Source organism: Vollenhovia emeryi, unplaced genomic scaffold (assembly GCF_000949405.1).
Source record: "Vollenhovia emeryi isolate VEMERY1.0 unplaced genomic scaffold, V.emery_V1.0 DF939139.1, whole genome shotgun sequence".
NCBI lineage: Eukaryota > Metazoa > Arthropoda > Insecta > Hymenoptera > Formicidae > Vollenhovia > Vollenhovia emeryi.
In genome coordinates this window covers 2,212,863-2,223,452 of record NW_011967227.1, presented here as the reverse complement: position 1 = coordinate 2,223,452, position 10,590 = coordinate 2,212,863, and the positions used below count along the sequence as shown (strand labels likewise).

At 37.2% G+C, this 10,590-nt stretch overlaps 3 protein-coding genes across 10 annotated transcripts; 1 reads left to right on the top strand and 2 right to left on the bottom strand.

Moving 5' to 3' along the window:
• Positions 1-340: 340 nt before the first annotated feature.
• LOC105567293 (UPF0528 protein CG10038) lies at positions 341-3,637 on the bottom strand. Of its 7 annotated transcripts, none has more exons than XR_001009347.1 (10): positions 3,549-3,637; positions 3,221-3,320; positions 2,906-2,979; positions 2,470-2,582; positions 2,065-2,394; positions 1,843-1,962; positions 1,660-1,758; positions 1,268-1,352; positions 965-1,117; positions 341-798 (listed from the first exon to the last, which is right to left on the bottom strand). XR_001009347.1 is itself a non-coding variant. In XM_012022054.1 (9 exons), exons 3-9 carry the CDS (start codon positions 2,958-2,960, stop codon positions 1,032-1,034), a joined length of 888 nt encoding a protein of 295 aa, XP_011877444.1. In that variant the 5' UTR covers positions 2,961-2,979; positions 3,221-3,327; positions 3,549-3,622; the 3' UTR covers positions 935-1,031. The 7 variants fall into 7 exon arrangements, 1 of the variants encoding a protein (XP_011877444.1); XR_001009348.1 differs by having other exon boundaries at positions 3,221-3,289; positions 3,549-3,629; XR_001009344.1 differs by having other exon boundaries at positions 3,221-3,327; positions 3,549-3,622.
• Positions 3,638-3,735: 98 nt separating this feature from the next.
• On the top strand, positions 3,736-5,339 carry LOC105567294 (homocysteine S-methyltransferase 1-like). The gene is made up of 2 exons (XM_012022056.1): positions 3,736-3,797; positions 4,016-5,339. The coding sequence occupies exon 2, from the start codon at positions 4,087-4,089 to the stop codon at positions 5,083-5,085; it is 999 nt and encodes a 332-aa protein (XP_011877446.1). The 5' UTR covers positions 3,736-3,797; positions 4,016-4,086; the 3' UTR covers positions 5,086-5,339.
• A 36-nt stretch (positions 5,340-5,375) lies between these two features.
• LOC105567290 (leucine--tRNA ligase, cytoplasmic) lies at positions 5,376-10,539 on the bottom strand. Of its 2 annotated transcripts, XM_012022052.1 has the most exons (16): positions 10,401-10,539; positions 10,206-10,309; positions 9,891-10,100; positions 9,388-9,756; positions 9,063-9,301; positions 8,756-8,981; positions 8,468-8,686; positions 7,911-8,364; positions 7,697-7,835; positions 7,347-7,617; positions 7,031-7,278; positions 6,731-6,962; positions 6,389-6,643; positions 6,100-6,315; positions 5,799-6,024; positions 5,376-5,696 (listed from the first exon to the last, which is right to left on the bottom strand). In XM_012022052.1, exons 2-16 carry the CDS (start codon positions 10,206-10,208, stop codon positions 5,482-5,484), a joined length of 3,522 nt encoding a protein of 1,173 aa, XP_011877442.1. In that variant the 5' UTR covers positions 10,209-10,309; positions 10,401-10,539; the 3' UTR covers positions 5,376-5,481. The 2 variants fall into 2 exon arrangements, with proteins under 2 accessions (XP_011877442.1, XP_011877441.1); XM_012022051.1 differs by lacking the exon at positions 10,206-10,309 and having other exon boundaries at positions 10,351-10,539.
• Between the last annotated feature and the right edge of the window lie 51 nt (positions 10,540-10,590).

The window sequence follows — 10,590 nt, the reverse complement described above, 5'->3', positions numbered from 1 at the left end:
AAGAGGTCTATTATCTCCTCCCGTTAACAGACATCTCCAGTCTGCAATAACAATTTTACACAAGCCCCGTAACCTTTAATTCTTCCGCATTTATGTATCGTTACTTTATATAATTTTTCCTATTTTTCGTACGTAACAATACATCCCACAATAGTAAAAACATTCTCGTAAGATAATACAATGCAGCTAAGAGAAATAAAAAAAATCCACAAACTAATCAAGACAATTACGTTCGTACATTATACTGATATTTAATAATGCAAGACATAAATATCATGTTACCTCATTATTAAGATATTTTTGACAAATTCCACAGTAGTAACCAAATCACTTTACGAGCTTCTCTCATTATTTTTATTTTCGCCAAACCTTGGGCGGACAAAGAATCAGCTCTAATTATGTTACTAGGGAATAATCAAGAATCTCCAAACTTTTCCTTCTCGGCAAGGGTGCGTTCGGAAACGTCATCCGGGTGTACTGCAGTTTTTCCGTTTCGCGTTTGAGTGAACGGGAAAGAAGAATAGGATAGAAGAAGAGGAAGAGGAAGTGCACTCGAGTGACGTTTGCGAACGCATCCTAGAAGAGTATCCCTAGAAGTTTGTTCGCGTTGCACGCTCCACATGCTCCTGCTTGCCCCAACGACCAATACCGTCACTCAAATTGCAAACAGAAGGACGGTATTGGTTGTTGGAGCATGCAACGCGAACAGACCTCAGGAGAGTTTACCCCCACCACTGCGTCGCGCCCCGCGACCGGCCAATCAGCCTTGCCCGCGCCGCGAGCACCAGTCAGCACGAACTGAAAGAAAAAAAAATTGACTCAGAGAATATCTGCAGAGTATCTCAGGGAATTGAACTTGAATCTTTAATGCAGCCGCACTTTATTAAATGCAGACGCACAACTCTGTGCTATAATTATTTATTTTTCAAGGCTATGGTATTAAAAAATGTGAAAAAATATTTACTTTTTCTTTTTCACCATGAGTGCACAGGTATTACATATACGATTAAATAATTATTCTCATCGTTACACTAGGAAACATATTTATAGCGATGTTCTATAAAGTCAAACAATGATGCCATACAAGAAGACGATGACATTTCGTGGACAGTATGACCTGTTTCAACAAAAAATTTGATATGTTAATTTCCATATTTTTGTTTCTAGAAAATGCAACGCAAAGAAAATGCATGTTTGTTTCCAGAATCTTATTGAGTTAATAAAATAATAAATTAAAATAAAATAATAATCAAGTAAACATTTATACCGGCTGATACACATTCGATATCTCCATTCACAGTACGAAGAGGTGTATCTAATGGTTGATCCGAACAGATCCAGTTCCTGAAAATCTACAATACATAGAAATTACAATCCATAAAATTGCCGTAATTATCATGCTTTACACATCTAGATCAGGTTAATTAAAATAAAAATTTACTTGTTTATCATATAAGAGAGTTTGTAATTGTGATTAAATAAAGTAATAAAAGTGATTATTTTTCAATCTTTTCTTCTTTTTTCACTCATTTATTATAGAATCAATTGTGATATTTGCATAATTGAATTTAACATATATTTTGAAATTAAATCTCTGTTGTTTAACCCTATTATTCTTTGGCAGAGATAGAATTATAATTTTATTTACGATATACTTACTTTTATCACATTTGCTCCTTCCTGAGATTTTGTAAGAAAAGCATCTGTTAAAGCTACTGCAAAAACTTTCTGTTTAAATTCGTCTGCGTATTTTCTTGCCTATAACAATATGATTGTGAGTACTATATATAATAATAGAAATATTATTACGTACACAAATCTATCTAAATTCGATTTACTTACAAATTGAACCACACACTGTCCTCCATAACTGTGTGCAACAATAGCAATATGTTTCGCCTTACAATTTCGAATATAATCATTCCAAACTGTTTCTACGTGCTTATGAGGATCTTCACTACCCTAATAAAAAATATTTAGTCATTTAAAATTAAAATTCAGACAATTAACAGTTAAAATAAATAATCAAATACAATGTTATCGAGAACTTGATATACAGCTTACTATAATTTTATGCGATTCTCCTGCAACAATTCTTTCATTGTCATTGGTATTAAGCACTAAGATGCCATAATTCAATTCCTTTGCTTTTCTAATATACGGGATTTGTGTACCAGTGGAAATATTATCATTTATTATTAAACGCCTAGCCCACTGTCCAGCCCTGACAACACCACTACCATGAATCAATATTATCAATTTGTCGTAGTCATAAATATTTGGACTTGCAAATATAAATGATCTGGATTCTAATGAACTCTGAGAGATCTTTGGTACTGGCACTTTTTCCAAACCTTCCAATTGTAGCAATTCATATACGTAGCAAGTAATTATCTGTAACAGAGTGTACAACTATAATAATATCTAAACTCATTAATTATTCCTAAATTGTTATAAATTATTGCTTACTTCGCCTAATTCTTCATATCGCTTCTGATTATGTTCCTCATTGTTACTAACTTTAAATTCAAAACCTTTATTAGTCAAACCAGAAACCATATCAAATTGTCGGAGTCGTCCATCTGCAATAATATTTAACATTTATATTTATCTCTTAGTAAAAATACTTTATTTGCTAGAGTCGTTAGAATTTCAAAAATTAAAAGTATGTAATGTAATAATTAAAAAAAAAATTTAATTAATATGATACATGTAAGTAATATATTCATTTTTATACACAGTACATATATTCATTTTTAAATAAAAATGTTATTTAATTTTTATGTATACAGCCAATTTTAAATAACATCAATAATAGTTTAAGATTTTGTTAGCTAATTGAGCTCTTTTAGTTTAAGTTCTATTAATATAAGATATATTGCGTGTATATATATGTATATAATACCTTCATCAAAATCATAGCCAAATTTTTGTAGCAGAAATCTCGACTGCATCGCCATAATTTCTCAATCTATTTCTCTGCAAAGTGTATTTTTTATTAATTTCGCTTTTTAATACATAATTATAATTTCTAATATATTACAATAATTGCACATAATTACATCTTTTAGAGCACTACACAAGTGACAGTACTACGCAACTCAAATGTGATTACTAGTAAAAATTAATTAATTAATCAAAAAATCAAAAAATTTTTGAAAATTTCAAAATGTGATGTGATATGCACACAAATGCAAACATTAATAAAATAAAAGCTTACAATCTGCTTTCAATAAAGTATTGCCTCAAAATTATTTCATTTTCTGCAGATAATGAACAACCAGCCATCCTTTAAAAATGTTGTTGCTCGATTACGAGGGCTGAAATCTTTTATTCTTACGTTTCTAATGTTAATTTTTAAGAACACGGATTAACTATAACCTCAATTTAATTTGCCCTCTAATATCCACTTCTACTAGTATCAATTAATTTTAATGTTAGTTAGTTCTCTTTCTATCTTTCTCTAATTTCTTAAATCTAGGAAAACAATGAGTTTTCCTGCGTTCACATTTATTACATTCATTAAAATAAATGACACAGTGGCTTACCTTAACCTATTCTTATTCTGTTATTAAATTCGTTAAAACCACTGACAAAATATCATTAAAGACAGCCGGTCGCATACCCCAGTATGCTCCCGTTTGACTTATCGACCAATACCGTCATTGTATTTACGATGTAAATGACTGTATTGCATAGTTCGAAAAATGAAACTGGGCGCAAGGCGCCGGCATCAGCCGAGCGAAAACGGTATCGAGTAAAACGCCGGCGTGGCCGCTCTCAGATTTCTCTCTGCGGTATTGTATACTTTAGTACCAATTAAAATGTTTCATTTTTGTGAACAATATGTAATAAATAAATGTAAAAATGCCCAAAATAAACAGATAAATTAATACAAAATAAAAACTATATACCATTTTTTTTAAATAATTAGTTGAAAAAGCGATTATGCGATTATCGTTTTGTAATAATCGATTATTATATAATCCATTTTTTTAACATTGCCCATCTCTAGGTTGACGATAGTGTTGGTCATTTAAAATTACGAAGCGGAATTGCCCTACTCGCTAGCTGGCATTAGAAATCATGTGGACAACTACGAGAATTCTGGACGGCGGCTTTTCCGGGCAACTGTCGCGTCACGTGGGCGCGAAAATCGACGGCGATCCGCTGTGGACGGCGCGATTCCTCGCGACTGATCCCACTGCTGTTCACGCCACGCACCTGGACTTCCTGCGCGCCGGGGCCGAAATAATCGAGACCAATACCTACCAAGCGTCCGTGCCTGGCTTAACAAAGTATCTGAACATAAGCGAGAGCGAGAGTTTGCATTTAATTGCCACAGCCACAAACTTGGCCAGGAGAGCCGTGGACGATTACGTCCGAGAGAAGAATCTCAGTTCAGAGCAAAGACCCAAGGTCGCTGGTTCCTGCGGTCCTTATGGCGCTTGTTTGCACAACTCGTCTGAATACACGGGCTCGTATGGAAAGACCGTATCCCGACGAGAACTGATCGACTGGCACAGACCGCGCGTTAAAGCACTATTAGACGCTGGCGTCGATCTGCTGGCCCTCGAAACTATACCCTGTGTCGAGGAAGCGGAAGTCTTGCTGGACTTGCTGAGGGAGTATCCTCACGCTCGCGCGTGGCTCTCCTTCTCGTGCCGGGACGATCGGCTGATCTCGGACGGCGGCGTGTTCCAGGAAATAGCCCTGAGCTGCTATCGCGCCCTGCCATCGCAAATCGTTGCGATTGGCGTCAACTGCGTCGACCCGAGACACGTGACTCCCTTGCTGCGAGGTATCAATGCAGAATCATCAGGGCGGGATCAGATTCCCCTGGTGGCGTACCCCAACAGAGGTGGCAGCTATTCCGCGACCGACGGATGGACCGCGGTCCCGGACGATCATTCCCTGAATCTGCCCTTGTCGGAGTGGATGGGCATGGGGATTCGTTACATCGGCGGCTGCTGCAGGATCTTCGCGGAAGACATCAAGATGATACGATCGGAAGTGGATCGATATCGCGAACGTGAATGCGCGCAAAATGATTTCATCATCTCCGCTGATACCAGCGATCTCTGAATACCTAAGATAGTTTTTATACCAATTTTTATATCGATACGTACACTCGTTAGAATCAAAGATAAACCACTCATCTTTAATAGTTTTCGTTTCATCAGTTGCTGTTAAAGGTAAACGCATTTATGGCTACGTGAGATTTGTGGAGTACAAGATTGAGGACTATGGCTAATGCAACACCCAAAGCGCCTTGAAATGTCGAGTAAATTGACTGAAAATACTGATGTGTACATATGAATAAAATATGAGAAAAGTTATGAGATGTGTAAGAATTAAAAAAAACATAAAGCATATTCCTTTTTTTATAAACACATACATTTGTTATTTTAGCAAACGTTAAACATTTTTTTAATTCATTTCTTAGATAAATGTTTCGTCGCATTGAATCAAATGTATCATTTATTCAAGAGATTTATCAATGTATATCAAAGACTCGCCTACTGGATATGTTTTATCTGCAACGCTGACTTCAACGCTATCCATTTCAGTATTTGCGTTAAACACAGCATTCCGTGGAATCTCAGTTTTTCCCTTTAAAATGTTTCCTGCTACTGGTCTAACTCTGGGTCCCAAAATCGGATCGTTATACCGATATAACACGATTGAGGCAGGATCTGGACAAAGTATATATTTAAAAAATTCTTAATCTTGTTGATCATTGTGTAATTAATAAATTATACAATATATTATATAAAAAATTAAATGTCCCCGTTTACCTTTTATATGCTTATGTTGTTTTGCAATAAAGGACACCATGTCTGCAGCAGTTACAGTCAAAATTGCCATGGACAGTTCGAGTAAATTGCTACAACTTTGCGGATTAACAAGATTTATTGAGACTATGGGCGTCGCAGAAAAGTTCATGTACGGTGCACCTGGACAACATTCTTCTCTCGTCTTTTCTGGAGCCTCATCCGTGTATTTAACGACGATATCTTGAAGCTGGTAATAAACAAAAATACAGTAGATGATACATAGTCGAATATTAGATAAAATGAAAATTATGTATTTGCTTACGCCTAATGTATTTTTAAGATAATCTTTGTTGTTTTCGAGTACGTCGAATTCATTGAAATCAAGAGTCAAATTCAGCGCACTGAGGCCAGCGGTTTCCATCTTTTCCTTGACAAACTGCACGAACGGCATTGTCCTTTTCATATATTTTTTCAACTCAGCTTTGCCAGCGAACGCTGTAGAGAGTTCTTTATTGTCTGGTAATTTGTTTCCATTTTTCTGCGATGCAAGTATAAGCGTTAACACGAGAGAAATTAATTATCGCGTACTCGATTGTCGTTATGATGCTTACGGAGTACATTTCCCTCATCGTTGTAAGGATAATGCTTTGCCAAGGAGGATAAGTCTTAGCCACCCAGATAATTCCTTGCCTGGGTCTCTCTGTGTCGGCAAGATCATTCTTTCCCTTGGACTTCTTCGGTGTCATGTAATTTTTCAGAAGAATTCTGAATGTATGAGCAGCACCCATTAGGTACTCGGACGATTTTATGAAAATTTCGTTTATCTCTCCTACCGCGGGCCATTTTGCATTTAATATACTGCCATTCTAATGAATCACATTAGTTAATTAAATTTTTGTCAAGTTACAATTTTAGGATAACGTACAAATATTCGCTTCGGTGCCAAAGCTTACTTCCTTGAGCAAGTTACTCCATATATGTTCGCAAACATGTGGACAAATGGGAGACAGAAGAATTACTTGAATCTTTATATACTTCTTCATTAGGTTCAGATTGACCATTGGACTTAGCTGCAAATATTTATCTCTAGCTGTTTGAAGTTCGTAAAATCCTGTTCTTAATGCTTCTTTGTAAAGCATTTTCGAGTAATTTTCACCAGTCTCTCGTGTTTTCAAATTAATTTCGCTGCAACGAATACATGTGCCATTGCAATTCTGTAATAATAGTACGAAGAAATGAAAACGAAGAGGTACCTTTCGAATACTTTATCGTGAAAATCTTGCAGAGCACTGCGACAGAAGTGATGATTCGTATTCAATACATCTTTGACCCATTCTACAAAATTATACAGTCTAAGAATTCCCGCATCGGCTGTACCTTCGAGGAAATTGGCATCCTCTATCGAATCACCAGAATCGGCTAGACAGAGACGCGTTCCGTCGGCCGAGAATTTTTTCACAGCCTCGGCAAGTGTTAAAAAGTTACCCTCCGACTTCGACATCTGCGTGTTGAAGCAAGAGTGAATACATAAATAAAATTTGATAAAAATTTCGAATAATTTCACGTTACCTTTGCTGAATTCAAAAGCAGATGACCATTTGCTCTTATTCCTTGTGGCCATAGCTCGGGCTGATTTGGCCACATCGCTGTGTGATTATAGAGAAAATACGTAAGGTGATTTTGTATTAGATCTTTTCCCGACGCCCTTAAATCTACAGGGTACCAATACTGAAATTCGTGCCTCATACGATCCAGAAATACTTTGTCTATATTTGTCTTGGGCAGTTTAGCATCTTTAAAGAAGATATAATCCCATACTTCCGACGTCATGTCGCAAGCTCTGTTAGAAACGGTTGTTGCAATGATTAATAAGTTATAATCACGGCTAAACGATACAACGTCAATCATTTTAATCTTACTTTATTCCATACTCATTAACTCCATCTCCTTTACAAGTTCCTCCTTGCAAGAAATGCGCTATTGTATAATAAGCCATGTAAATAGTAGAATCTGACAGAGATTCTATTAGCCAGCTTTTATCCCATGGTAATTTAGTGCCTGAAAATATGAGAATTGAAAAGATTGTTCATAAGACTAAATCACATTCTACTTATTTTGAAATAATTTATTTACCAAGTCCATAAGTTCTGGAACATGCGTGCTCGTGCAACCAGTCTAAAGAAGCAAGGAAATTCTTTCTAACTTCGTCGTGAAAGGTTTCGAGATTGTTTAGAGCCTCAAGCGTCTCCTTCTTCCAATTCTCTTCGCCATAATCCAAGTACCATTGGTCACATAAGGCCACTACACACTCATCGTTTGATCTCGAAATAACAGTTTTTTCTGGTTCATAATAAATCACCGCTTCGCCACTGTCTTTCATCTCCGTCTGTACTAGCTTCTTAATATCCTGTACTTTTTTGCCCTTATACGGACCTACTAATAGTACACCATCGTAAAATCCTTTCAGATATGCTGTTTCCTTTGCTTCCGCGAGTTTAACTTTATCATTTTGGGATTGAATCTTTAGCTTATCGTACAATGTAACTGCTACTAAATTGCCAAGTTCTGGAACTTCGATGATTGGAATCTAATGCAATATAATACAAAGGTATCAAGTTTCACGATCCTTGTCAATCATTCACAGGTAATTCATAGGTCGCATATTACATCATACAATATAATCTACTTACTGGATTATATGGCAATACCATCTCGTCGACAATTCCGTATTTCTCTCGAAGCGGCTGTTTCTTCTTCAGATCTACCAATGCGGCATAATCGTCAGGAGAATCGCTAGGGACGGAAGTTACAATGCCAGTACCCTTGTCTTCTTTTATCGTTAACATAGGCAGCGCATAAATCACCTCGTTAGATGTGAGGGGAGCTTCCAATTCCAGTCCTAACAAGTCCTACAAATATTTCTTATATAAAGATTTCCAAGTTGTATAACTCTATGTCTGTTCAACAACCAGACATACCTTGCCCGTGAGTTCTCCAACAACATCTATTTTTCCCTCGTCTTTAAAGAACCCTTGATAGGACATATTCCTCGCCGCGCGTTCCGTAGAAATGTACACGTCCCCGCGTGCTAAATTATACGCTATGTAATTCATGTCCGGATGAACCCAACAATTTGTTTGGCCGTACATTGTCTCTGGTCTTAAAGTCGCAGCCACGAGATAAACTGGTTTGCCGTCGGAACTTCTACAATAACGTATTATTCATTTTACAATAAATAATAAAGTCTCAGCGAGTCGAAAAATAATAATAATGTAAAAGCGCTACATGATTTTTGGAGGACGTCGAATCTTCATTTTGATCAACGTGTATTCCTGCGGCCCAACGCCTTCACCAGAGGATCTGTCATGATCCATACAAGGCTGACCATCTTTTGGCGAATAAATAGTGTATCTCTTTCCATACTTGATTTTGTTTCGAGACTTCAAGTGCTTAAATTGCCAGCGTATAAAAGAATCATAAAATGGATTTACATCCGTCGTAATAAATTTTCTTCGCCAGTCGATCTAGAGTATTTAAAATCAGATATGTGAAACTTTTGGAAAATTGTTCAGAGATTACTGTTTTTTGTGTTGGTTCTTTTTTATCTTACATGAAGACCGATAGATTTTAAGTCTTTCTCAGCGAGCGGTGGAAAATAATCCAACCAATATGCAGCGTCGGCAAACTTTATGATTTCCTCGTCTCGCAAGTCAAGGGCTTGCATAATCTGCCACTGATACTTAGCCGCACCGGCTTTGGCGACTGCTTTACTCTTTTTCCCTTTGCTCTTGTCCTTCGGCAGATCGTCCTCTTTCTCCTCCGTTGTTTCAATTGCTTCAGGAAACTTCGGTGGATAACCGTACGTTTCCATTTCTCTCGCCAATTTGTCAGCACACGCTTTAATAGGCATACCCGTGCAGTGAAACCCGAAGGGAAAGAGTACATTTTTTCCCAAGAGGCGATTGTATCGAGTAGCAAACTAATAAATACACACTTTTTAAAGTCATACTAGTTTAAGACGTTGAATAAGAATTACAGGAATAATAGGAATAATGAAGCATTAGAATTGTATACAAGGAAACGCATCAGACTGTAAAAACTTGAGACACGTACCTCGCACTTTGATAACGAGAAGGTGTGGCCGAGATGGAGACGTCCATTCATGTAGGGATACGGGAAAGTCGCGAAAAACTTTTCATCTGGTTTCCTACTTGACACAGATGCATTCGTTTCGTACACCCTCTCGGCATCCCATATCTTCTGTATCTCGCTTTCAATATTTTGAAGATACTCAACCTTAACGGTTCCTTTCCTTTCTGTCGTCTGTTAAACAAGACACGTATCATTAGCGATCCATGCAAAAGAATGCATATGTCATTGTAACAAATCATTGTAACAAATCGGATATATTGAACGACCAATTGTTACCATTGCACTGTGACAATTGAAAATTACGATTGCGGAAACCGACAGGCACACAGGCCGAAGACGCGACAAGATGCTTCACGTTTACGTCATACGTAAGATGAAAACTGTAAAATTCATTGTTCAATCAGTCATGTTGTGTGCTTACCATCTTGAATGCATTCGTTGCAAACAGCAACAACTGTAAATATTACATACGTTCGCGAACAGCACATGCACGATACCGCAAACTGATGCGAGACACGTGGAACCGGTGGAACTGCGGTTACGTTACGGCCCAGTGATGCGAACTCCGCTACTTTCACAGCACGCTGTGGTCCATGGTGGAAGGGATAACATGGTGTGCTCAGTTCGGCTAAACCACGCCTACTTTTGCTTTGCGACGGTT

Coding starts and splice junctions, on each gene's coding strand:
- LOC105567293 (XM_012022054.1), bottom strand. CDS start 2,960: ATGGCGATGCAGTCGAGATTTCTGCTACAAAAATTTGGCTATGATTTT. Junction 2,395..2,469: donor GATATGAAGAATTAGGCGAA/GTAAGCAATAAT, acceptor ACTCTGTTACAG/ATAATTACTTGCTACGTATA. Junction 1,353..1,659: donor AAGGAGCAAATGTGATAAAA/GTAAGTATATCG, acceptor TATGTATTGTAG/ATTTTCAGGAACTGGATCTG.
- LOC105567294 (XM_012022056.1), top strand. CDS start 4,087: ATGTGGACAACTACGAGAATTCTGGACGGCGGCTTTTCCGGGCAACTG.
- LOC105567290 (XM_012022051.1), bottom strand. Junction 8,687..8,755: donor TTGGAGAACTCACGGGCAAG/GTATGTCTGGTT, acceptor AAATATTTGTAG/GACTTGTTAGGACTGGAATT. Junction 6,644..6,730: donor GGAGTAACTTGCTCAAGGAA/GTAAGCTTTGGC, acceptor GTGATTCATTAG/AATGGCAGTATATTAAATGC.